A 23,278-nucleotide genomic window follows, 5' to 3' on the forward strand; every position below is an offset into this window, starting at 1 on the left:
TGATGGACACTTAGGTTGCTTCCATGTCCTGGCTATTGTAAATAGAGCTGCAATGAACATTTTGGTACATGACTCTTCTTGAATTATGGTTTTCTCTGGGTATATGCCCAGTAGTGGCATTGCTGGATCGTATGCTAGTTCTATTTTTAGTTTTTTAAGGAACCTGCATACTGTGCTCCATAGTGGCTGTATCAATTTACATTCCCACCAACAGTGCAAGAGGGTTCCCTTTTCTCCACACCCTCTCCAGCATTTATTGTTTCTAGATTTTTTGATGATGGCCATTCTGACTGGTGTGAGATGATATCTCATTGTAGTTTTGATTTGCATTTCTCTAATGTTTAATGATGTTGACCATTCTTTCATGTGTTTGTTGGCAATCTGTATATCTTCTTTGGAGAAATGTCTATTTAGGTCTTCTGCCCATTTTTGTATTGGGTTGTTTGTTTTTTTGTTATTGAGCTGCATGAGCTGCTTGTAAATTTTGGAGATTAATCCTTTGTCAGTTGCTTCATTTGCAAATATTTTCTCCCATTCTGAGGGTTGTCTTTTGGTCTTGTTTATGGTTTCCTTTGCTGTGCAGAAGCTTTTAAGTTTCATTAGGTCCCATTTGTTTATTTTTGTCTTTATTTCCATTTCTCTAGGAGATGGGTCAAAAAGGATCTTGCTGTGATTTATATCATAGAGTGTTCTGCCTATGTTTTCCTCTAAGAGTTTGATAGTGTCTGGCCTTACATTTAGGTCTTTAATCCATTTTAAGTTTATTTTTGTGTATGGTGTTAGGGAGTGTTCTAATTTCATTCTTTTACATGTAGCTGTCCAGTTTTCCCAGCACTACTTATTGAAGAGGCTGTCTTTTCTCCATTGTATATTCTTGCCTCCTTTATCAAAAATAAGGTGACTATAGGTGTGTGGGTTTATCTCTGGGCTTTCTATCCTGTTCCATTGATCTATATTTCTGTTTCTGTGCCAGTACCATACTGTCTTGATTACTGTAGCTTTAGTCTGTAGTAGTATAGTCTGAAGTCGTAGTGTAGTCTGAAGTCAGGGAGCCTGATTCCTCCAGCTCCATTTTGCTTTCTCAAGATTGCTTTGGCTCTTCGGGGTCTTTTGTGTTTCCAAACAAATTGTGAAATTTTTTGTTCTAGTTCTGTGAAAAATGCCAGTGGTAGTTTGATAGGGATTGCATTGAATCTGTAGATTGCTTTGGGTAGTACAGTCATTTTCACAGTGTTGATTCTTCCAATCCGTGAACATGGTATATCTCTCCATCTGTTTGTATCATCTTTAATTTCTTTCATTAGTGTCTTATAAATTTCTGCATACAGGTGTTTTGTCTCCTTAGGTAGGTTTATTCCTAGATATTTTATTCTTTTTGTTGCAATGGTAAATGGGAGTGTTTTCTTAATTTCACTTTCAGATTTTTCATCATTAGTGTATAGGAATGCAAGAGATTTCTATGCATTAATTTTGTATCCTGCTACTTTGCCAAATTCATTGATTAACTCTCGTAGTTTTCTGGTAGCATCTTTAGGATTCTCTATGTATAGTATCATGTCATCTGCAAACAGTGACAGCTTTACTTCTTCTTTTCCGATTTGGATTCCTTTTATTTCTTTTTCTTCTCTGATTGCTGTGGCTAACACTTCCAAAACTATGTTGAATAAGAGTGGTGAGAGTGGGCAACCTTGTCTTGTTCCTGATCTTAGTGGAAATGGTTTCAGTTTTTCACCATTGAGGACGATGTTGGCTGTGGGTTTGTCATATATGGCCTTTATTATGTTGAGGAAAGTTCCCGCTATGCCTACTTTCTGCAGGGCTTTTATCATAAATGGGTGTTGAATTTTGTCGAAAGCTTTCTCTGCATCTCTTGAGATGATCATGTGGTTTTTCTCCTTCAATTTGTTAATATGGTGTATCACATTGATTGATTTGCGTATACTGAAAAATCCTTGCATTCCTGGAATAAACCCCACTTGATCATGGTGTATGATCCTTTTAATGTGCTGTTGGATTCTGTTTGCTAGTATTTTGTTGAGGATTTTTGCATCTATGTTCATCAGTGATATTGGCCTGTAGTTTTCTTTCTTGGTGACATCTTTGTCTGGTTTTGGTATCAGGGTGATGGTGGCCTCGTAGAATGAGTTGGGGAGTGTCCCTCCCTCTGCAATATTTTGGAAGAGTTTGAGAAGGATAGGTGTTAGCTCTTCTCTAAATGTTTGATAGAATTCGCCTGTGAAGCCATCTGGTCCTGGGCTTTTGTTTGTGGGAAGATTTTTAATCACAGTTTCAATTTCAGTGCTTGTGATTGGTCTGTTTATATTTTCTATTTCTTCCTGGTTGAGTCTCGGCAGGTTGTGAGTTTCTAAGAATTTGTCCGTTTCTTCCAGGTTGTCCATTTTATTGGCATAGAGTTGCTTGTAGTAATCTCTCATGATCGTTTGTATTTCTGCAGTGTCAGTTGTTACTTCTCCTTTTTCATTTCTAATTCTATTGATTTGAGTCTCCTCCCTTTTTTTCTTGATGAGTCTGGCTAATGGTTTATCAATTTTGCTTATCTTCTCAAAGAACCAGCTTTTAGTTTTATTGATCTTTGCTATCATTTCCTTCATTTCTTTTTCATTTATTTCTGATCTGATCTTTATGATTTCTTTCCTTCTGCTAACTTTGGGGTTTTTTTGTTCTTCTTTCTCTAATTGCTTTAGGTGCAAGGTTAGGTTGTTTATTTGAGATGTTTCCTGTTTCTTAAGGTAGGCTTGTATTGCTATAAACTTCCCTCTTAGAACTGCTTTTGCTGCATCCCATATGTTTTGGGTCGTCGTGTTTCCATTGTCATTTGTTTCTAGGTATTTTTTGATTTCCCTCTTGATTTCTTCAGTGATCACTTGGTTATTAAGTAGTGTATTGTTTAGCCTCCATGTGTTTGTACTGTTTACAGATCTTTTCCTGTAATTGATAGCTAGTCTCGTAGCGTTGTGGTCGGAAAAGATACTTGATACGATTTCAATATTCTTAAATTTACCAAGGCTTGATTTGTGACCCAAGATATGATCTATCCTGGAGAATGTTCCATGAGCACTTGAGAAGAATGTGTATTGTTGTTTTTGGATGGAATGTCCTATAAATATCAATTAAGTCCATCTTGTTTAATGTATCATTTAAAGCTTGTGTTTCCTTATTTATTTTCATTTTGGTTGATCTGTCCATTGGTGAAAGTGGGGTGTTAAAGTCCCCTACTATGATTGTGTTACTGTCAATTTCCCCTTTTATGGCTGTTACTATTTGCCTTATGTATTGAGGTGCTTCTATGTTGGGTGCATAAATATTTACAATTGTTATATCTTTTTCTTGGATCGATCCCTTGATCATTATGTAGTGTCCTTCTTTGTGTCTTGTAATAGTCTTTATTTTAAAGTCTATTTTGTCTGATATGAGAATTGCTACTCCAGCTTTCTTTTGATTTCCATTTGCATGGAATATCTTTTTCCTTCCCCTCACTTTCAGTCTGTATGTGTCTCTAGGTCTGAAGTGGGTCTCTTGTAGACAGCATATATATGGGTCTTGTTTTTGTATCCATTCAGCCAGTCCGTGTCTTTTGGTGGGAGCATTTAATCCATTTACATTTAAGGTAATTATCGATATGTATGTTCCTATTCCCATTTTCTTAAATGTTTTGGGTTTGTTATTGTAGGTGTTCTCCTTCTCTTGTATTTCTTGCCTAGAGAAGTTCCTTTAGCATTTGTTGTAAAACTGGTTTGGTGGTGCTGAACTCTCTCAGCTTTTGCTTGTCTGTAAAGGTTTTAATTTCTCCATCAAATCTGAATGAGATCCTTTCTGGGTACAGTAATCTTGGTTGTAGGTTTTTCTCCTTCATCACTTTAAATATGTCCTGCCACTCTCTTCTGGCTTGCAGAGTTTCTGCGGAAAGATCAGCTGTTAACCTTATGGGGATTCCCTTGTGTGTTATTTGTTGTTTTTCCCTTGTTGCTTTTAATATTTTTTCCTTGTATTTAATTTTTGATAGTTTGATCAATATGTGCCTTGGCTTGTTTCTCCTTGGATTTATCCTGTATGGAACTCTCTGTGCTTCCTGGACTTGATTAACTATTTCCTTTCCCATATTAGGGAAGTTTTCAACTATAATCTCTTCAAATAGTTTCTCAGTCCCTTTCTTTTCCTCTTCTTCTTCTGGGACCCCTATAATTCGAATGTAGGTGCGTTTAGTGTTGTCCCAGAGGTCTCTGAGACTGTCATCAATTCTTTTTTCTTTATTCTGCTCTGCAGTAGTTATTTCCACCATTTTATCTTCCAGGTCACTTATCTGTTCTTCTGCCTCAGTTATTCTGCTATTGATCCCTTCTAGAGAATTTTTAATTTCATGTATTACGTTGTTCATCACTGTTTGTTTGCTCTTTAGTTCTTCTACGTCTTTGTTAAACGTTTCTTGTATTTTCTCCATTCTATTTCCAAGATTTTGGATATCTTTACTATCATTATTCTGAATTCTTTTTCAGGTAGACTGCCTATTTCCTCTTCATTTGTTAGGTCTGGTGTGTTTTTACCTTGCTCCTTCATCTGCTGTGCGTTTTTCTGTCTTCTCATTTTGCTTAACTTACTGTGTTTGGGGTCTCCTTTTCTCAGGCTGCAGGTTCGTAGTTCCCGTTGTTTTTGGTGTCTGTCCCCAGTGGCTAAGGTTGGTTCAGTGGGTTGTGTAGGCTTCCTGATGGAGGGGACTAGTGCCTGTGTTCTGGTGGATGAGGCTGGATCTTGTCTTTCTGGTGTACAGGTCCACGTCTGGTGGTGTGTTTTGGGGTGTCTGTGGCCTTATTATGATTTTAGGCAGCCTCTCTGCTAATGGATGGGGCTGTGTTCCTGTCTTGCTAGTTGTTTGGCATAGGGTGTCCAGCACTGTAGCTTGCTGATCGTTGAGTGAAGCTGGGTCTTGGTGTTGAGATGGAGATCTCTGGGAGATTTTCGCCATTTGGTATTACATGGAGCTGGGAGGTCTCTTGTGGACCAGTGTCCTGAAGTTGGCTCTCCCACCTCAGAGGCACTGCCCTAATTCCTGGCTGGAGCACCAAGAGCCTTTCATCCACACGGCTCAGATCAGTTGCTTCTCTGTTGGGAGCTCTTCTCATGGAGAAAGCCACCATCGCTTTGAAGAGATATTCTTCATTTGTATCCCAGGCATATGCTTTACCTCCCAGAGCTGTTCTGAGACTAAGTCTCACTTTAAAAGCATTTTCTGCATCCGAAGCTCTGGCACCCGCCCCTAGAGTGTTTTAAAGGAGGTTTTTGGTTTTCAGAAGCTAAACTTGGAAACAGTTTCTTTAGTTTAAGTAAATTGCATATAAGAGGAAATGACTCTGGAGAGGATAAGATGTTTAGACTCATTTTCTATGTAAATAATTCTGAAATAAATTGTGTAAAGAGGTCTCCTTTTTGGTTTATTTTTCAGTGAAATCATGTGTCATTAATTCATCAAGGTAGGTATGAAGTTTACTTAAGGGAACTGCCTTGGAGGTTTAAGGGACTCCAAGTCAGCTCATTATATTTTAGATTTTTAAATAATAGCTTAGTTGAATTGCATAGAATTTTTGTGCAGGTGATATAATGAGGTAGATTATCATACATTCTTTTGATCATTTACCCTATAGGATAGTTCTAATTTAATTAAACCATCAAGTTTTCTTTAAAACTTCTTTTTTATTTTAGAGTTGAGGTTTGTGTATGTTTTTAACTGTTTAATTTGACATGTGGATACTTAAAATGATATTTTCAGCTATATGAAAAATTATACTTCTTATTTTAGTTAAAATTTATGGGCTTTGTATAGAGAATCTTCTGTATACAATATACTAACTAGGTTTGGGAATTTGACTAGCTGAAACTTGTGGTAGTTTTAATTCTCAATGCATTTTCTAAAATTTTAAAGAAACTTATAAAATATTGTCTCTGTGTACTTGGTAATGTAAAATCTCAGTTGAAATGCGTGTATGTTTCTTAAGCTTGCTGTAGATCTCACATGAACATTTGTCCAAGAATGCCTTGCTTTTAGGAACATTGGTATACAGTTTCTTGAATCTTAAAAATACATTGTGTCAGATGTTTAGATGTAACTCAGAACCATATTATTTAACTTCACTATTTATATGATCCTAATGGTCAGATTTAAATATCTGACAATATTATTATTACTGTAGGTTGCATTGCATTCTTTGTCTTCCTTCATTGTTTCTAAAAAATACTTTTTCTTCATTTTGTAGGTAATTTTTCTTTTATTTTCCCACTTTTTTATACAATTTGCCAGACCAAATGACACAGTTAGTATCCATTAAGTAGAGCCATGAATATCAATCTTGGACACAAAGCCTGGGATTGTAGTTGGGGAAGCCCTCCTGCTGCTCTGGCTTGGTGTCCAAAGACTCTGAATGAAGTCTCTTAACTTATTCAGGATCTCTGAAAGCCCTTTGGGCTCCCCATTGCCCATTCATAGCTGTTGTTGCACTCTTCTGGTTAAAAGTTGTCTGTGGCTTTCCCATTTCCCATCATATCAAATTCAAAGTCTGGTACGTAACTTATCACTTGTAGTCATGTATCTTAATTTATGGCCTATACTTCTTTTTTTTTTTTTTTTTCAATTTTTATTTTTTGTTTTGGCCACACCATGTGGCATGCGGGATCTTAGTTCCCTGACCAGGGATCTGTGCCCCCTGCAGTGGAAGCACAGATTCTTAACCACTGGATCGCCAGGGAAGTCCCTGGCCTACACTTATTGATCTTTATGCTTTACACCTCCATGTCCTGCTTTTTACTTCACTCATGCCACAATAACAAAGTCTCTCCCTCATATGCAAAATTTACCTCGTCCTTAAGGTCTACTAATCAGGCCCATTAAATTTCTCCTGGTCCCCTCTTCCAACATTGAAAGTAACCTGTTTTGTACTTGCTATATTTTCTTAAGGTGCTTCATGTTCTGTGTTGTGTTACCGTTATTTTTACATGTGTTGTAATATTTTACGCCTCCTACGTAGCCTAGCCTAACTTTGAATGATCCGCTGAGCCGAGTCTCTGTCTCTTACTATGATGGGTTGGATGTGGTTTCATCTTGTATCTCCTATGTTTCCATGTATTTAGTAGATGCTCATTGTAAATATTTGGCAACTGAATAAATATCATGGCATGGCAATGAGTAATTGACTACCAGGCATTTTATTCCTCTGTTGGAATGGATGTTTGGGGATAGGACATCATCTCCCCAGCAGGGAAAGCTGAAGAAACAATCAAAGATGCAGTTTAAACATGATTTAGATTATGTGTAGTATCTTAATACTGACAAGGAAAGAACAACTTTTTCTAGGTAGAGCCTTTGGGCTGATAGGAAATTGAAGGGTAACACAGACTTTGGAAATAGTGACTATGGTTCTGAGTCAGAGAATGTTTTTCAGGAGTTCACAGTTCGGGGATAAATACAGTCAGTTCTGCTATCATGCTTGTTTTGAAAATGAGAATTTATTCCTACATTATTAATATTAGGGAACAATTTGAGTAGAATGTAAATTTCACATTTGTTATGTGTGATTTTATTTTATTTTCACCTAGTTGGTGAACACAGGCCATTTCACCTAGCTGAACTGAGCCACATAGGAATAGACAAAATGCACATGTGCACACCTCAGACGCCTTCCAGCTCCCTGACTTCACTGCATATCATGAATCACAACCACCCATATCTCGTTTTCATAACTTTCCCTCCAATTTCAGATAACCCTTTTTCTACCACTGTACAATAACTCACAAGCTGCAACCCTTGGACACGCAATTCCACAAGCAAACTTCAAGTCTTTTGCAAGGTAAGATGCTATATTTATTATAGTTTTTATTTATTTTTTTAACCATTTAACATATGAAAAACTGTGCTAGGGTCTTTACTAGGCTCTTTTCTTTTTTATATGTGTCACCGACAGCTGTCTTTTCCCCTAAGTCCTGGGCTTTTCATGACGTGATTTTGCATAGCATCATGATTTTTCAGGAACATATTATGCCGCATTATAACAGAACTGACTGTACTAATTGATAACATACAGCGTGTGAACTGACAGTTCTCTCTCTGTCTTTCTTTCCTTCATTTCTACCCTCCCTCTCCCCGCCCTTTGAATGGTGAGAGACACTAAAAAAAAAAATCCCTGTAAGAGGAACACAGTGCAACAGAGAAAAATGCCAGAGAACTTGTTTAACCAGTGTCGTAGAAAAAGGGCATAAAATTACCTGTGGAATAAATAGATATGCTTAGAAGCACGTAGAGACTGAACCTAAAAGACCAGGGACCAGTGGCTTACCCTTAAATAATAATAATGTTTAACATTTTGTGAGCCTTTACTATGTGCCTGGCACTATGATAAGTGCTTGGCATGGATTAGGCCACATAATCCTCACAGAACCCTCTAAAGTAGATGTTATTACTGTCTTTATTTTACAGATGAAGAAGGTGAGGCTTACAGGTGTTAGTTAACTTGCCCAAGGTCGATAATTCATAAACGTAAATGGCAGAGCCAGATCTTGAATCACATCTGACTTCTGAACCGGAGACCTCAGTGGTCTCTTAGAGTACTTTGTAGATTATAAATAAATAACTTCCACATGTGTTATTTCCTCTGCCCTCACCTGTGTCTGATTGGCATCACAGGCCATCTTTTGACCCCTGTGATAGATGAAGAAACAAAGGTACTCAGGCTAAGAAATGCACAGTTTGTCAGAGGCAGAACAATAACAACTAGTTCTGACGCCAAATTCAGAGTTTTTTCCATTGGCATTATACGTGAAAAGGGAGAAAAATTGGACAATTAGAGATCAGGTGAGCTGAACTAGGGAAGAGAAGAAGAAATGATTGTTTTGGAAGTTGGGGGGAAACAAGTGAATTTATAACAATATATCAGAATTGGAAGGACAGAGCCTGATGGAGGATGGGCAGTAGGGGACCTCTAACTCTATGGTATAAGAAGCCTAATCAGATTCTCATCAAGGAGCTCAAGCTAGCACCAATTTCAACTCAGGATTATAGGAAGAGAAACCCCAGGTCACGAGCATAAATTGGTTATGCTATAAATCCAGATTAGTAGTAGCCTCAAAAAGAAAAAAAAAAAAGAGGAAGAAGAGAGGTGACAATAGAGGAAAGCTTCAAAAGGCTTTATTGGAACTTCTTTTACAACATGTGATGTGTCTCTCTTTCTTTAGGTAGTCAGCTACCGTATAGCACCTTGCATATAAACAAGTGTTTAATTAGTGTTTGTTAAACTGAAGGTTTGATAAATAGTAGAGAGAGCAATTTTTCAGTCAAGTGTTACGAGCCTAATATTATACAGGTAATAGGATAAGGAAGGATTGATTAGCATCTGCAAATTTAAAGCAGGGGGCTAGCAAACTGTGCCCAGTCTGTTTTTCTACAAGCCAAGAATGGTTTTTACATTTTTAGTAGATTATTAAAAATAAAAACAAAAAGAACATTGACAGAGACCATATGTGGCCCACAAACCCCAAATATTTACAACCGGGCTCTTTACAGAAAGTTTGTCAACGCCTGCCCTGAAGTATAGCCCATAAAGCAGAAAAAGTTAGACTTGTTTCCTTTTAGGAAATCAGATTAGGTAATGGAAACTGGTATTATATTTCATAGAGGGCTACCTTTTCAAACGTGTACCTTTTCTTTTTTTCCCCACATGTAGGAAGGAATTGATATTTATTTAGTATGATATTCTGCTTGGGACTTTGTATACTTTATTTCTCATACCCTTGAAAGATTTTATAACTACTTTACAAATGAGGAAACCAGGCTCATAGAAGCTAAGTAAGCCTCCACATTTATTAAGTAGTGGGATTCATATTTGTCTGGGTTTCTCCAGATAAGAATATGGTAGAGAAACTTTATTTGTAAAAATTGAGTATGGTTTATTCAAAATTCTGGCTTGAAAACATCTAGATATCAGATATAGACATTTGTAGTCATTTTAGCCAGTATCTAAAATATTAAAAAAACACAACTTGTACACACAAAAAATAGAATTGGTTGGAGAATTGTGTAATTTTATTATAAAAATTGCATTTGAAGGAAGGTTTTTGGATAAACTGTATAGAGCTATAGAGAAAATTTAAAGAACAGAAAATTCAAGCCTCATATTAAAAACTTAAAATAATATTCACCTAAAAGAAAGATGAGACTTAAAATATTCTCAGTATAAAGTACAAAATAGGAAAGTGTATTCTGCGTCAATAGAGAGTATACCAGGTAGCAGTTTATCTTTGAAAAACAGATTATTAAACAAATATTGGCTCATATGTCTAATTGTAAAGTTTTATGAAGAAAATTTCAGGGTACAATGAAAACATGCAATGAGGGATCTAATACAGATTGGAGGGGTCAGAGGAATAGTTCCCCAGGAGGTCATTTAAGCTGAGATACAGGATTTAGGCAGCCAAAAACAAAGAGGATAATTATTCCAGACAGAGTGTGATAGGCCTTGAGGATGGGAAGAGCTTGGCTTATTCAAGGGATGATCACAGAAGACCATTGTATCTCCTAATGACTCTGAGAAGAGGAATTATATCTGTTTGTTCATCATTGTCTATCCAGCCTCAGACGTACCTGCTGGCACACAGTAAGCCCTCACCAAGATTTACTGAATGAACGAAGACTGAATAGACATTTCGCTGGGAAATTCATGATGTAATTGTGAGCACAGGAATTGCCTGGGTGAAGCCTGCTCCCCTCCTCTCTGAAGCTCACCTAATTACATTAAACTCAGATTGTTGGTAATCCCAGGTTACTCTAGGCCACTGGCAGCCCAGCTTTCCCAAACCTTCTTAACAGCTGTCAAAGGATCTGAATGGAGCCCGACCTGGAGAAAGTCTGCACAGAAAAGGCAGGAAAAAGGAATGTAGACCGCTTCAGCCGCATCTGATCCTGAGGAGGGAAAGTGAATTGGCACTATTACAATGCCAGGACTGAATCTGAGATAGAATGAATACAGCTGCTTTTCTGAAAACAACCAGCTGAGGGGGGAGGGTGCTCTGTACTAGAACACATGATCCCAGGGTCTCTGGGTGATCACCGGGTGACCAAGTAACACATGATGATCGGGCTTAGAGGTTTGATTTAAGAAGTTAAATACTGAAATGCTTCCTATTTGTGGAGCTTGATGCTTCAAAATCAAATCTGAACTTCTAAATTGGGATAATTTCACTTACAGGTTGGATGCCTTGAGGAATTTATAAAGTAGAAAGAGAAAGAGAGAGAGTTGCATATTTCCCAAGTGGGTGAAATAAAGTTATAATAGACCTAGAAGGACTTTTACAAGATATTTACCATAAGATGGAGGTGAAATAGGGGTTCACAACAATTAAGGAAAGAGAAGGTCACTTTAGGTGGGAAAGAGAATGGGAATTGGAGACAGAAGGAAAGAAAATATTTCAGGGTTATTCTGAAATGTTAGTTTTTGAGTTAAAAAAAAAAAAAGAGCCCTAAGTGGTGAAAACAATACATGTACAGCTGATTATACAAGAATTTAATAATAAACTTGTCTGTGCTTTGTTTAAGCTTAAACGTTAGTGAACTTCAGTTGACAGTATCAGATTTTTGGGGTTTAATGTGAGGTTTGAGGAATTTCATACTGGATGTCAAAAGTCTATTTCCTTACAAAAAGAGAAATATTGGCTAGCAGATAAGGTAAACACTTGCTAAGAGTTGTGAGTTTTGTTTTGATCAGTGAGGAAAACAGACACCCCCTGTGCCCCCTGAAGAATGTTTTTCAAAGGTATGTTGGGAGGGGGATTGGTGGTACTGACTTGTGGAAAACTCTTGGTTGTTTATTTTAAACAGAATGTTTCTTAAGTATTAAAATGACTGAGTTAGATATTGTCAGTGTCACTTGGCTTATTTCCAGGGACTAACTCCTGCAGTTAACAGTTGATTTGCCATAAGACATCAAGTTAATGATAACTTTCTTAAAGTTACAGACATGTTTCTTACCCATTTTAAATGAGTCAACTTTTGTTAATATCATTTTGTAATTCCTTTTGATATTTGGTATGGAACTTAATAATGGACTAATTAATTATAAAAGCAAACTCTAAATCTTATCACTTTAAAAGTTTGACCTTTGAAGCCATCTTATTGAATATGTGTATATTATATTTATATTATTTACATATAATATAAATAATATATATATATTTACCCCCTTAGGAATACTGATATATTTTATTTTGTTCAGGGTATGTTCTCCTCAAAGTTTGTATGCATGTTAGATTATATGAATGCTTACTTAAAAAGTGAAAAATGCAGAGGAATTTTAAAAAAATTCTTTGAGCCATTTCATAAGTCAAATGATCCTTTTGTAAAAGAGCATATCTATTCCAAATCATTTTCTATGTTAAAATAATTTTATATATACATTGCCTTAGTTTATCCCATTAATATACTGTGAGATTGGTGTATAGGGGGTGGGACATAGAGTCCTACTTCATTTGAGTAATGAGAAAATTAAGGGTCACTGAGAAATGGTGTTTGTAAGAGGGGCTGCCAGGTAAGGTTAGAGCTGGACAAGAAATCAATAGTTGGTGAAACTGGACCAGTTCTCTTTTTTTTTTACCCCCAAAACAGAGTTCAATTTATCACTTTTGTAAATTAAGGATTGTGTCTCTTGATCTTTATTAAAGTAGAATATATGATAATCTAATTTACCTCAAATCAAAATATGTATGTATACACATGTGTATGTATATATTTATATGATCACACACATACACACAAAGCATTGTAAGGATGGTTTTAATTCATGTGTGTGTGTGTGTGTGTGTGTGTGTGTGTGTTTGCCACAGAAATCCCTGATGTCCTGGTGCATCCTCCATTACAGAGGCAGCTGCAGTAAGATCTAGCATTACAGGCCAGGCAGCCATACCTAAATGGCCTCACAGACATTCAGCGGTTTATTCCTTCCTCATTTACTTTTTTTATTATCATGGTAAAATATATATAACATACAATTTACTATTAAATCATCTGTGGTGTAAATTCATGGGCATCAAGTACCTTCACATTGTTGTGCAACTGTCACTACCATCCATCTTCAGAACTTTTATATCTTCACAGACGGTTCCGTACTCATTAGAGGATAACTACTCATCACCCCCTGTACCCCGCCAGCCCCTGGCAAGCACCATTCTCCTTTCTATCTCCATGAATTTCACTACTCTAGGTACGTCATATAAGTAGAATCATACAGTATTTGACCTTTGGTAACTGGCTTATTTTACTTGGCCTAACGGCCTCAAGCTTCATCCGTGTTGTAGCATGTATTAGAATTTCCTTCCTTTTTAAAGGCTGAATAATATTCCACTGTATATATAGACCACATTTTACTTATCCATTCATCCGTCGATGTACACTTAGCTTGCTTCCACCCTTTGGCTGTTGTGAATAATGCTGCTTTGACTGTGAGTGTACAAGTATCTGTTTGAGTTCCTGCTTTCAGTTCTGGGTCTACACCCAAAGGTGGAATTGCTGGAACATATGGTAATTCTGTGTTTAATTTTCTGAGGAACTGCCATATCGTTTTCCACAATGGCCACACTGTTAAAGGAATGTTTTAAATGAAAGGTAAAAACCAATCTTCAATTCTTTTAAGTCTCTGGATTTTTTTTTTTTTTTTTTTTGCCACGCTGCATGGCTTGTGGGATGTCAGTTCCCCAACCAGGGATTGAACCTGGGCCCACAGTAGTGAAAGCCTGCAATCCTAACCACTAAGTCACCAGGGAACTCCCAGTCTCTGAATTTTTAAAATGAACTTTTCTAAAGTAGGATGAATATAGCTCAGTTGGGCTTCTTATGTAACTAATAACTCTAGAAAATGTGAGCTGTGTCCTTATAGGTTATTGGTAGGCACTTTTTTTTTTTTTTTTTTTAGTTTTAGCTGTGTTGGGTCTTTGTTTCTGTGGTCTTCAGACTGTGCGAGGGCTTTCTCTAGTTGCGGCAAGCGGGGGCCACTCTTCATCGCGGTGCGCGGGCCTCTCACTATCGCGGCCTCTCTTGTTGCGGAGCACAGGCTCCAGACGCGCAGGCTCAGTAGTTGTGGCTCACGGGCCCAGTTGCTCCGCGGCATGTGGGATCTTCCCAAACCAGGGATCGAACCCGTGTCCCCTGCGTTGGCAGGCGGATTCTCAACCACTGCACCACCAGGGAAGCCCCAGAAGTCTGAAGACATTATGAGAATGACATAGGTGAGTCTTAATTTTTCCAAAAAAAAAAAATAATATATATATATATATGTAGAGCAGAATACAGTTGGGGAGATTCCCATAGGAATGAAAGAAACAGATAAAATTATCTCAAAATTAGTTAACCTTGCTTCTTAATCTAGTCTACCCTCCAGAATGCCCCCACAGTGATTTTATTAAAATTAGTAATATGACTGTTACTGCCTCCACTGGTTTGCTGCTTCCATAAAGACTGAGTCTAAATTCCTTTACATGATCTACCAGGCCCCTCACAACCTCGTGTCAAGCTCTTCTCTGCCACATCATCTTTCATGCATCCTGTATTGCAGCCACACTGAATATCTCACTATTCCCTAAAACCCATGCCCTTCCACGTACCGTGCTTTGCATATGCCTGGAATGTCCTCTCCTACCCATAGATGTGCTGACTGACACACTCCTGTATCTTTCAACACCTGGTTCTACTGTCTCCTCCCAGATGAAACCTACTGACAGCTGCCCTAGGTTGATGGTTTCACAGTATTGTACATTGTTTATAACAAGACAGTAGCATTTACTAAGTTGCATTGTAATTGTCTCTTTGCATATGTCTCACTCAACTAAGTGCTCCTGAAGGAGAGAAACCATGGCGTTTCTTGTATATGCCTTCATGTGAAGCACGACCCCTGGAAGGTGTAGACAGAAAATACTGAGTGAATTTCTTACGTGGTTTTGCTCACTGTATAGAATGTCTGCCTCTAATAAGTAATCATTCCATCTGTAAGCTGGAATTCCTTTCATAATTTCAGCAATTATTAATAACTGAATATATCTTTTCATATGTAAAAGTATCAAGCAGGCAAATTTTTTCTTCAGTAGTTTGCTGCTGTTCCATTTCTGGGCAGATTTCTTACATTTCTGGACATACTGACTTCATCGGTAATGTTCTCACATTACCCTAGATTTCTCCTCTCTTAGGAGAAAGTATCTGATAAGTTATACTTAAGTGTTAATGACATAATACATTATTACTCCCACAAGTATTTGTAGTTTAAATGTGGTTCCTAGGGATGAAAATGCTTAATTCAAAAGAATAAATTTCCAGTGGTAGGAATTTCATTCACTGTATCCCTTGGGTAAATGGTATCATGTAAGGAAGCAGGAGGACTCTCTCTTGCCCCTCAGATCACACTAGCATGCAGGCTTCCAAAAGCACCCCTGAATCTTCAGCACCTCCAGAGTGGTATTAACACTGGAAATATATTTCCTGAGGCTGCTGCTTTAAGGGCCTCACCCTTCTGGGATAAATTTCCCCTTTATAATCTGAAGGTCAGGGTGGTATGCCTCTTTTCAAAGTGCTTATTCTGCCTCCTTAGCTAAGTAGGAATTTCTTTTTCAAATGTTTAGAACTAGAAATAGGCGGTCATTTAATATTTAAGCTAGTTTCTATGAGTCAGTTATAGATATGAGGAAACACTTATTAGCTGACGTGGCATATTAAAGGATGATCTTTCTACTGGAAGCAAAATACTGCGAGAGTCAGATATTTGAACTCTTTCCAGTCTAGATTACTCAAAAGGAAGCAAACAGCAAGATTCAGTTTAATTGCTTGTTATTTTTTTGAAGAAGGAAATGTTATGTGTATTTTTCTCCCCCAAGGACTGTGTCCAGGGCAGTATCATTTTGGTGTTTTTGCAGTTCTGTGAGATGTTTCCAATGCTTTAGAACTAAAAAACAAGTGAGACTGACATAAATGTATCTGGACCAGTGGAATGTTTCAAAACTTATCTAAGTAATTGTTCTTCTAGACTGAAGACTTGGTATTATTGGTACCCAAATCCTATTGATATAATGGTAACATAGAAGGGCATACATAGATTTTGGCGTGGATTTTGTAAATGTGAAATGTTTATACAGATGTATAAGTGTGTAATTATATGTGTGTGTGTGTTGTGTGTGATTAAGTGTTTTTAAGTTTTGGCAAGCATTCTAACGGGCAGGGGTATCACACACACACACAGAGCACAGAAACTGGGAGTTTTGGCTCTTACATTGGTCTTCCTGGGTTTGGGGCTTTACCATGTACGCACTGTGTGATACTGGGCAAGGTGCTTTATTGTTCTGTGCCTCAGTTTCCTCATCTGTAGAATAGAGATAATAATAGTACCTACCTCTTAGAGGAGTGGTGGTTATCAAATAAATTAATGCATGCCAAGAATTTATAACAAGGTTTGGCCCATATAAGCACTTAATAAGTGTTACCTGTTGTTTTTGTAAATTTTTATTAAATACTGGCCACACAGGTGATTCAGAGAAGAGAAAATAATTACTTTGAAGAAAAATGATTGTTTTTAAGCCAAAGACATTAGTTAATTTTGTGAATTAAAATCATAATGTTTCTTCATCATTAAGAGATTATGGTATAGGGACTTCCCTGACGGTTCAGTGGTTAAGACTCCACGCTTCCACTGCAAGGGGTGTGGGTTTGATCCCTGGTCAGGGAACTAAGATCCCACACGCCGCACAGCACGGCCCAAAAAAAAAAAAAAAAAAAAGAGAGAGATTATGGTATGAAGAGGGATATGTGTACGTAGTTAGTGGTTTATTCATTATAATATACCTTGGATTATTCATTTCTGACTGTATTTAAAGTCTTCCCTTTCATGACCAGATAATATACGTTTATGGAATGGTCTCCACTTTGAAACCTGTTTGGCTTTGGAAAATATATGTCTTTTGTCCATTTTGTGTTAGACTTCAATTTTGTCTAATCAGTGTTTGAAAGAAATGGCACTTTAGATCCTTCCTTCCAAGAAAAACATTGGGTGTTTCAGGAAGTGGTCTTGGTGAGTCAGAGGATAATACTTTTTCCTCTGAGTCAGTTCTGAACCTCCTTGATATAAATAGGTGTACTTTTACCAAAACTTCTGCTTTTCAGATCAGATGTTAAAAATCATCATTTATACATGCCCACACCAACAGCGGTACTTTCATTGGTATTTCCACTCAACATTGAGGGTCTTATCTAACTGTGATTGTAGAAATTCTGCTAAATAAATTCTTTAACAAAATTTTAGTTCAATTCTGTACTTCTAAATTTGTTTCTATTTTGCATCAATTTTTCTTTAAACAGGAGTCATTTGTGTCACGTGGTCATTTATGTCGATCATAGAGGAAATTTATGTTGGTAATAATGTCCACTTGGGTCACTAAAATTCTATGTGTTTTCTTTTAGTACACATATATAGACGCTCCATAACACATGCTTAGTACTGGAATCATTTTGCCAAAGACTGTACGAGTTTGCCACACCCCAGAGCAAGGTCAGATTTACCAAGGAATAAATCACAGAGGTTCTTGCTAGCTACACTAAAAAATAGTAAACATGATAAATAATTGCCAAATGACTAGCTGTTGCTAATGTTGAGTTGGTCAGGGAAAACTTTAAGAAAGGAGTAGGGATTGAGGAATTGAGCAATTGCTGGATGGTTGATATAAAGTAGTGGGTGGGGTGTTTAGTTTAAGAGCAGAAACCTGCAGGTGAGCCAGTGCAAGAAATGTTCAGAAGAGTGCATGGTGCTAGGGGAGGTTTATAGGTGGGAAAGCCTGTGGGAATGTGGAAGCCCGGCGAGATTGCTGCGGGCAAACTCTTGTGGGTCTTGAATGGTAAGCTAAGGAATTTTCTTTTTGTGCGTGTGCAAATGTAACTGGTAGCATTCTTTATGCTGATTCTCATGTCTTTCTCTTGTGTCATATTTGATTGACTGCAACTGGATTTTACTTCAGTGGATTTCATTTTTTAGAACCAGTATTTAAAGAAAAGATCTCCATCTCTGTTTTCTCCAGAATACAGTTCTTCAGGAAGATAAAGGAGCTGATAGATAGATGTAGATACAGATATAGATACAGATCTCAAGGGACCTGTTGCTTTTTTTTTTTTTAATAAATTTATTTATTTATTTATTTATTTTTGGCTGTGTTGGGTCTTCGTTTCTGTGCGAGGGCTTTCTCTAGTTGTGGCAAGCGGGGGCCACTCTTCATCGCGGTGCGCGGGCTTTTCACTGTCATGGCCTCTCTTGTTGCGGGGCACAGGCTCCAGACGCGCAGGCTCAGTAGTTGTGGCTCACGGGCCTAGTTGCTCCGCGGCATGTGGGATCTTCCCAGACCAGGGATCGAACCCGTGTCCCCTGCACCGGCAGGCAGATTCTCAACCACTGCGCCACCAGGGAAGCCCGACCTGTTGCTTTTGTATGTCATCCTTATAACAATCTTATTCTCATTTTACAGATGAGTAAACAGAGGCTCAGAGAGGATAAGGACTTGTCCAAGGTCACAGAGAGATGGTAGAATGAGGATTTACATTCAGGGGTGCCTATTTTCATAGCATGTTCTCCTTACTATTCCACAATACCACAATGAAAACATTGGAATATACTCAGTAAGTTTTTATTGTTTCCTGTGGCTCTGATAAAAAGCACCCCCAAAGCATTTTCCTTCTTGGTAGAAGCATTACTATTATTTTTTTAGGAATAGGAAAGTGGTCTTTGGATGCTAGGAAATTGCTCCTGGGCAAGCTTGCCCACCCGTCCTCTCGGGTGCAGCAGTTGGACCATCTTTATTTTCTACAGTAGATTATTGTCATTTGAGCCTCTATAAAGTTTTCAAGGGCCATCAAATATGTTTAGGAATTATTTGTGGGTAGAGGTGATCCATGCTGTTGATCCTTTGTCCACTTATACTAGTAGATGGACAGTTGGTCATTTTTCTTTTTTTTTTCAGTCTTAAGCATTTGAGCCTTGGTGAGTCGGAGTCTTTGATTTTCTGTCTTGGCACATACAGTTATTACAAGAGCATGCCACTTAGCTTCATCCTATTTCCTTCATGGCAGGGGAGCAGCCACGTGGCTCTTGGCAAAACTAGCCCTCCCTGAGGTGACAACAGTGGCAGTTGAGATTAAGCACCACTCTTGTAAACACTGAGTCTAATATCTCATAAAATGCAAAGACTTGTTTAAAAAAAAAATTCCTTTTTAGCATCCCGGAATGAAATAGTTCAATTCTTAGGAGAGCAGGGAAATTCATCTTATTCTTCCTGGCTAACTAGTTTGTATGCTACTGTGTGCTGCTATGTGCTATTCCCAGGGCTTCTTAGCAGCTAAATTGTAAAAAAAAAAAAAAAAGGACAACATTCCTCATGTCACATGCTTTCTTCGTAGGCGGGCTTGGAGTTTATGAAGGTAGAGTTCAGCCGGTCCTCAAAGTTACTTATGTAAGGACCACCCCCATCAGTGAGAAAACAGGATACTTTTCGGCTCTGCTGTGTTCTGTCAGATGGTCTGTGTAGGTAAATTTGTATGACAGGAAGCAGGTCACTGAGTTGATGTGCTAGCCTTTGTCACTGATGTCGTGGAGCTAATGACATGGGAGCTGCAAAGAGCTCTTGGAGATACCCTAGTTTTCAGCTTAATCGGTACTGATTAGGAACTGATGAGTTTAAGTGACATGTCCAAGGGCACAGAGTTAGGAATAGTATTAGCAAAGCAAGGAATAGTATGGACTTTGGTGTTCAGTGTTCTTTCTAATCTCAGGACAAATCTAAATCAAGTTGACACCTAGGATGTTCCAGTTGGAAGTCCAGGAGTGGTATCTCCTCACACTCACAGAAAGAATGGTTGGGCTTTGGCAGGACTGATGTCCACCGTTGGAGAGGGGATGGAATTGGAGTGGTGAGAGGATATAGTTAGATGAGGATTTATTTTCGACTCCATTTGGGGATGATAAGGAAGGTGGCTGGTAATAATAGAGGGCAGGATGGAGAGGCAAGAGGATGGATGGGGGTGGCTTAGAGGGATTTGGGAGAGAGTCCACACTGCCTGCCCTTTTCCTTGAGTAGCTCTTGTTAGAAGCTAGTGATGCTAAATGTTTACTGTTTTTAACTCTTCAACTAGTTAAAATATTTCCTACTAAGTTTTTCTTGCTTTTAGAGCATTGTTTCATTCTTCTTAGTAAGAAGGTTTGAAATAAACATCTTAGTTTGAGCGAGTAAAAAAATAATTATGAGCCTAATTTTTTCATTCATTGAATACGCATTTAGTGAGAACTTACTACATGTTATGAGCTATGCTTAGCACTTGGTATTCAAGAAAATTATTTAGCCCCTGCCCTCAAGGGGTCTACAATATTGTGTACAAACAAGAAAATAGGAAGTTGCAATGCAGGGTGATAAGTACATCTCAGTGTTGGACTCAAGCCTTATGGGAACACATGAGAGAGGCATGTAGCCTACTGTAGGGGACTCACGGACAGCCTCCCAAGACTAAACTTTGAGTCGGAGCTGGCCAGGTAAAGGTGGCAGGGAGGTTTTGGGAGTGAAAGTTTATTCCAGATAGAGGATGTAACTTGAAGGCAAGAGTCTGCAAAATAGTTCAGTATAGCTGGTGCATAGCTGCCAGTGTGAGCCTGTGGAGGGATGTGGGTGCTGGGAGGGAGCAGGGGAGGGGGCAGGAAGGCAGAGCTTGTGAGAAAAGAAGGCTTACAGTATAAAGGGTCAAATCCTCAAAGAGTACTATGCTATGCATTCGAATTGGCTACCTGCGGGGTGGTGGGGATCTCTTGACTGGATTTAAGTAGAAGAATGATAAAAAAAAAAAAAAAAATTTAAGTTTTAGAAGGCAGTAGTATTAGATTGGTTCAAATTATATCTACAAAAGCTTCTAAAACGATTCCAGTTTAGATCACCAAAAGACCAAGAGATTATATAAAATCCTGACACTCTTCGATAGTAGATTTTTACTGCTCACGTAGCACAAAGCTAGGGAGTTTAAAAACTACTTAAGAGATAACACCAAATATAAGAAAATGTATGTTACCAGAAACAATCACATATCTCCCTTGGAGTGTAATATATTAAAACTATTAGAAGAGGTTGCTGAGTTGTTGTTTTTTTCCTTGTGGAAAATAATTATTTAATAAGTAAATATGAAAACAATTCTTAAAAAGTCATGGCACAGCCACATGGTAAGTCATTTATAGCCATTTAGATTAGGTTATTATTAGGAGTTTTAATAAGCTAGGAAAATGCTTACAATTTATTTTTATTTTTTTTGAATTTTATTTTATTTATTTTTTATATAGCAAGTTCTTATTAGTTATCTATTTTATACATATTAGTGTATATATGTCAATCAAGAGGTTGCTGAGTTTAAGCTATGCTGACACTTAGCAGCTTGAGGAAAACTGTTAACTCTTTTCCCATCAAATTTGGTAAAACTAAGTAAGATTGTTAGAAAAAGCAGCACATGTTTTTAAGTTGATTTGTTGAAGTTCCTGAGAGATGTTTCCCACAGAAGTTTGAGGAAAAGTGCCCACTACGTATCATTATGTTTAACAGAGGTAAAATGGAATATCTCTACAGTTTCATAAGGCTTCTTGGGGTAGTTTTTGGTATCTATCTTTCATAATAATTCATATGTCCCCATGTTTGTAAAAATATATGTTGCCTCAAAGTTGGATATAAAAGTCAGTTCTAGTTTTATTGATTGCAGTTATACAATTGGAAATATGTTCCCGTAGAGAAATACTCTGTAATAGGCATAGACTTTGCTGAACAAAAGTTAAGGTGATGTTATGCCCTGTTAGAATTTTGTGATCATTTTGAAATGCTAGGGTGCATTGTTTTTATCCTGGTACTGTCTTTGCCTTTGTCTTGATACTATTTCTAATAGTCCTGACTATCTCCTTCCTTTACTTCATAAATATCCAGAATCCAGTCCTTTTCTTTCTTCCTTATAGGTAAACTAGACTGTTAGTTCTTTTCTCTACAAATGTGTGCACTATCATTTGTAATAACTTTATAGCAAAAGAAAAAAATCCCTTTAGTTCTATTTAGATGCTATGTGAATTTGGGTGAAAAACAACTCTCTAACCATTATTTTCCTCTCTGTGGCAGAATGGTTGGATTTTATCCTATATCTACTAATTAGCTTTAAAATCTTTTTTAACTGAAGTATAGTTGATTTACAAAGTGTCAGGTGTACAGCAAAGTGATACAGTTATATATCTTTTTTCTTTTTCAGATTCTTTTCTATTATAGGTTATTACAAGATATTGAACATAGTTCCCTGTGCTATATAGTAGGTCTTTGTTGTTTATCTATTTTATATATAGTAGTGTGTATCTGTTAATCCCTCATTCCCAATTTATCCCTCCCTCCCGTTCCCCCCCTTGGTAACCATAAGTTTTTCTACGTCTGTGAGTCTATTTCTGTTTTGTAAATAAGTTCATGTGTATCATTTGTTTAAGATTCCACATATAACTACTTATTAGCTCTTTGACATTGGCATGATATTAAACTCTGTACCTAGCTTAACTCACGTGTACTGTGAGCGTAGTAACAGTTCCTACCTCGTGAGTTTAATGTGACAGTTAAAAGAAAATAAATAGATGTAAAACACTTAGAGCTGTGCCTGGCACATAGTGCTATCTAAACGTTAACTGCTACTGCCGCCTCTCCTCATCTTTCTCCTCCTCCTATCACTACTATTAGCAATCGTAGCAGTAGTAGTTTAGTTCTCGTAGTGCACTGATTTTACAAGATCATTTGGCTCCAAAAGGGGGACAGCGATTATGTTAGCTAAATGATACCTAGTTTATTTACTAAAGAGCTGGAATTAATTTGGGGGCTATTTAGAAATATTAAACTTGTTCTTGTAATGAGCAATATATTTTAATTAAATCCAATCATGCTCCGCCCTGTCTGTTCTACCTACCTCTGCCTGTGGGCCATTTTCCCAGTTGCTTAGAGTTGGAAACTATGGGAATGGAAAGAAAGAAACACAAATGTGGCATTACCAGCCCTTGTGATAATTCCCTCTTCAAATTTCCACTTCCTTCAGACCTCAAGTAGCCTGCTTACCCAAACAGATCTATCTTAACTTCCCAAACAAAAATCCATACAGTATGATCCAGGAACATGACGGTTTGGAGTGATTCTCCCTTCCCTGGCTGACCCAAACACTTTTTTCACTTAATAA

General features: G+C 37.6%; 1 protein-coding gene across 10 annotated transcripts in view; it reads left to right on the forward strand.

Annotated features, from left to right (window-relative positions):
• EPS8 (EGFR pathway substrate 8, signaling adaptor) overlaps positions 1 to 23,278 on the forward strand; it is a 197,409-nt gene that overhangs the window by 80,336 nt on the left and 93,795 nt on the right. For 3 of the 10 annotated variants that reach the window (XM_061204962.1, XM_061204961.1, XM_061204963.1), the window contains exon 2: positions 7,765 to 7,853. The exons of 4 other annotated variants lie outside the window; for them this stretch is intronic. Coding sequence is in view for 1 of the 6 variants with exons in the window: in XM_061204959.1 (XP_061060942.1) it covers positions 17,911 to 17,913 (3 nt within the window). In the remaining 5 variants the exon portion in view is untranslated. Of the gene's footprint in view, positions 1 to 5,464; positions 5,487 to 7,764; positions 7,854 to 13,183; positions 13,251 to 17,893; positions 17,914 to 23,278 lie in introns of those variants that run through there. 3 more of the 10 variants (XM_061204964.1, XM_061204965.1, XM_061204959.1) reach the window with 3 other exon arrangements.

Source organism: Eubalaena glacialis, chromosome 11 (assembly GCF_028564815.1).
Source record: "Eubalaena glacialis isolate mEubGla1 chromosome 11, mEubGla1.1.hap2.+ XY, whole genome shotgun sequence".
Classification (NCBI taxonomy): domain Eukaryota; kingdom Metazoa; phylum Chordata; class Mammalia; order Artiodactyla; family Balaenidae; genus Eubalaena; species Eubalaena glacialis.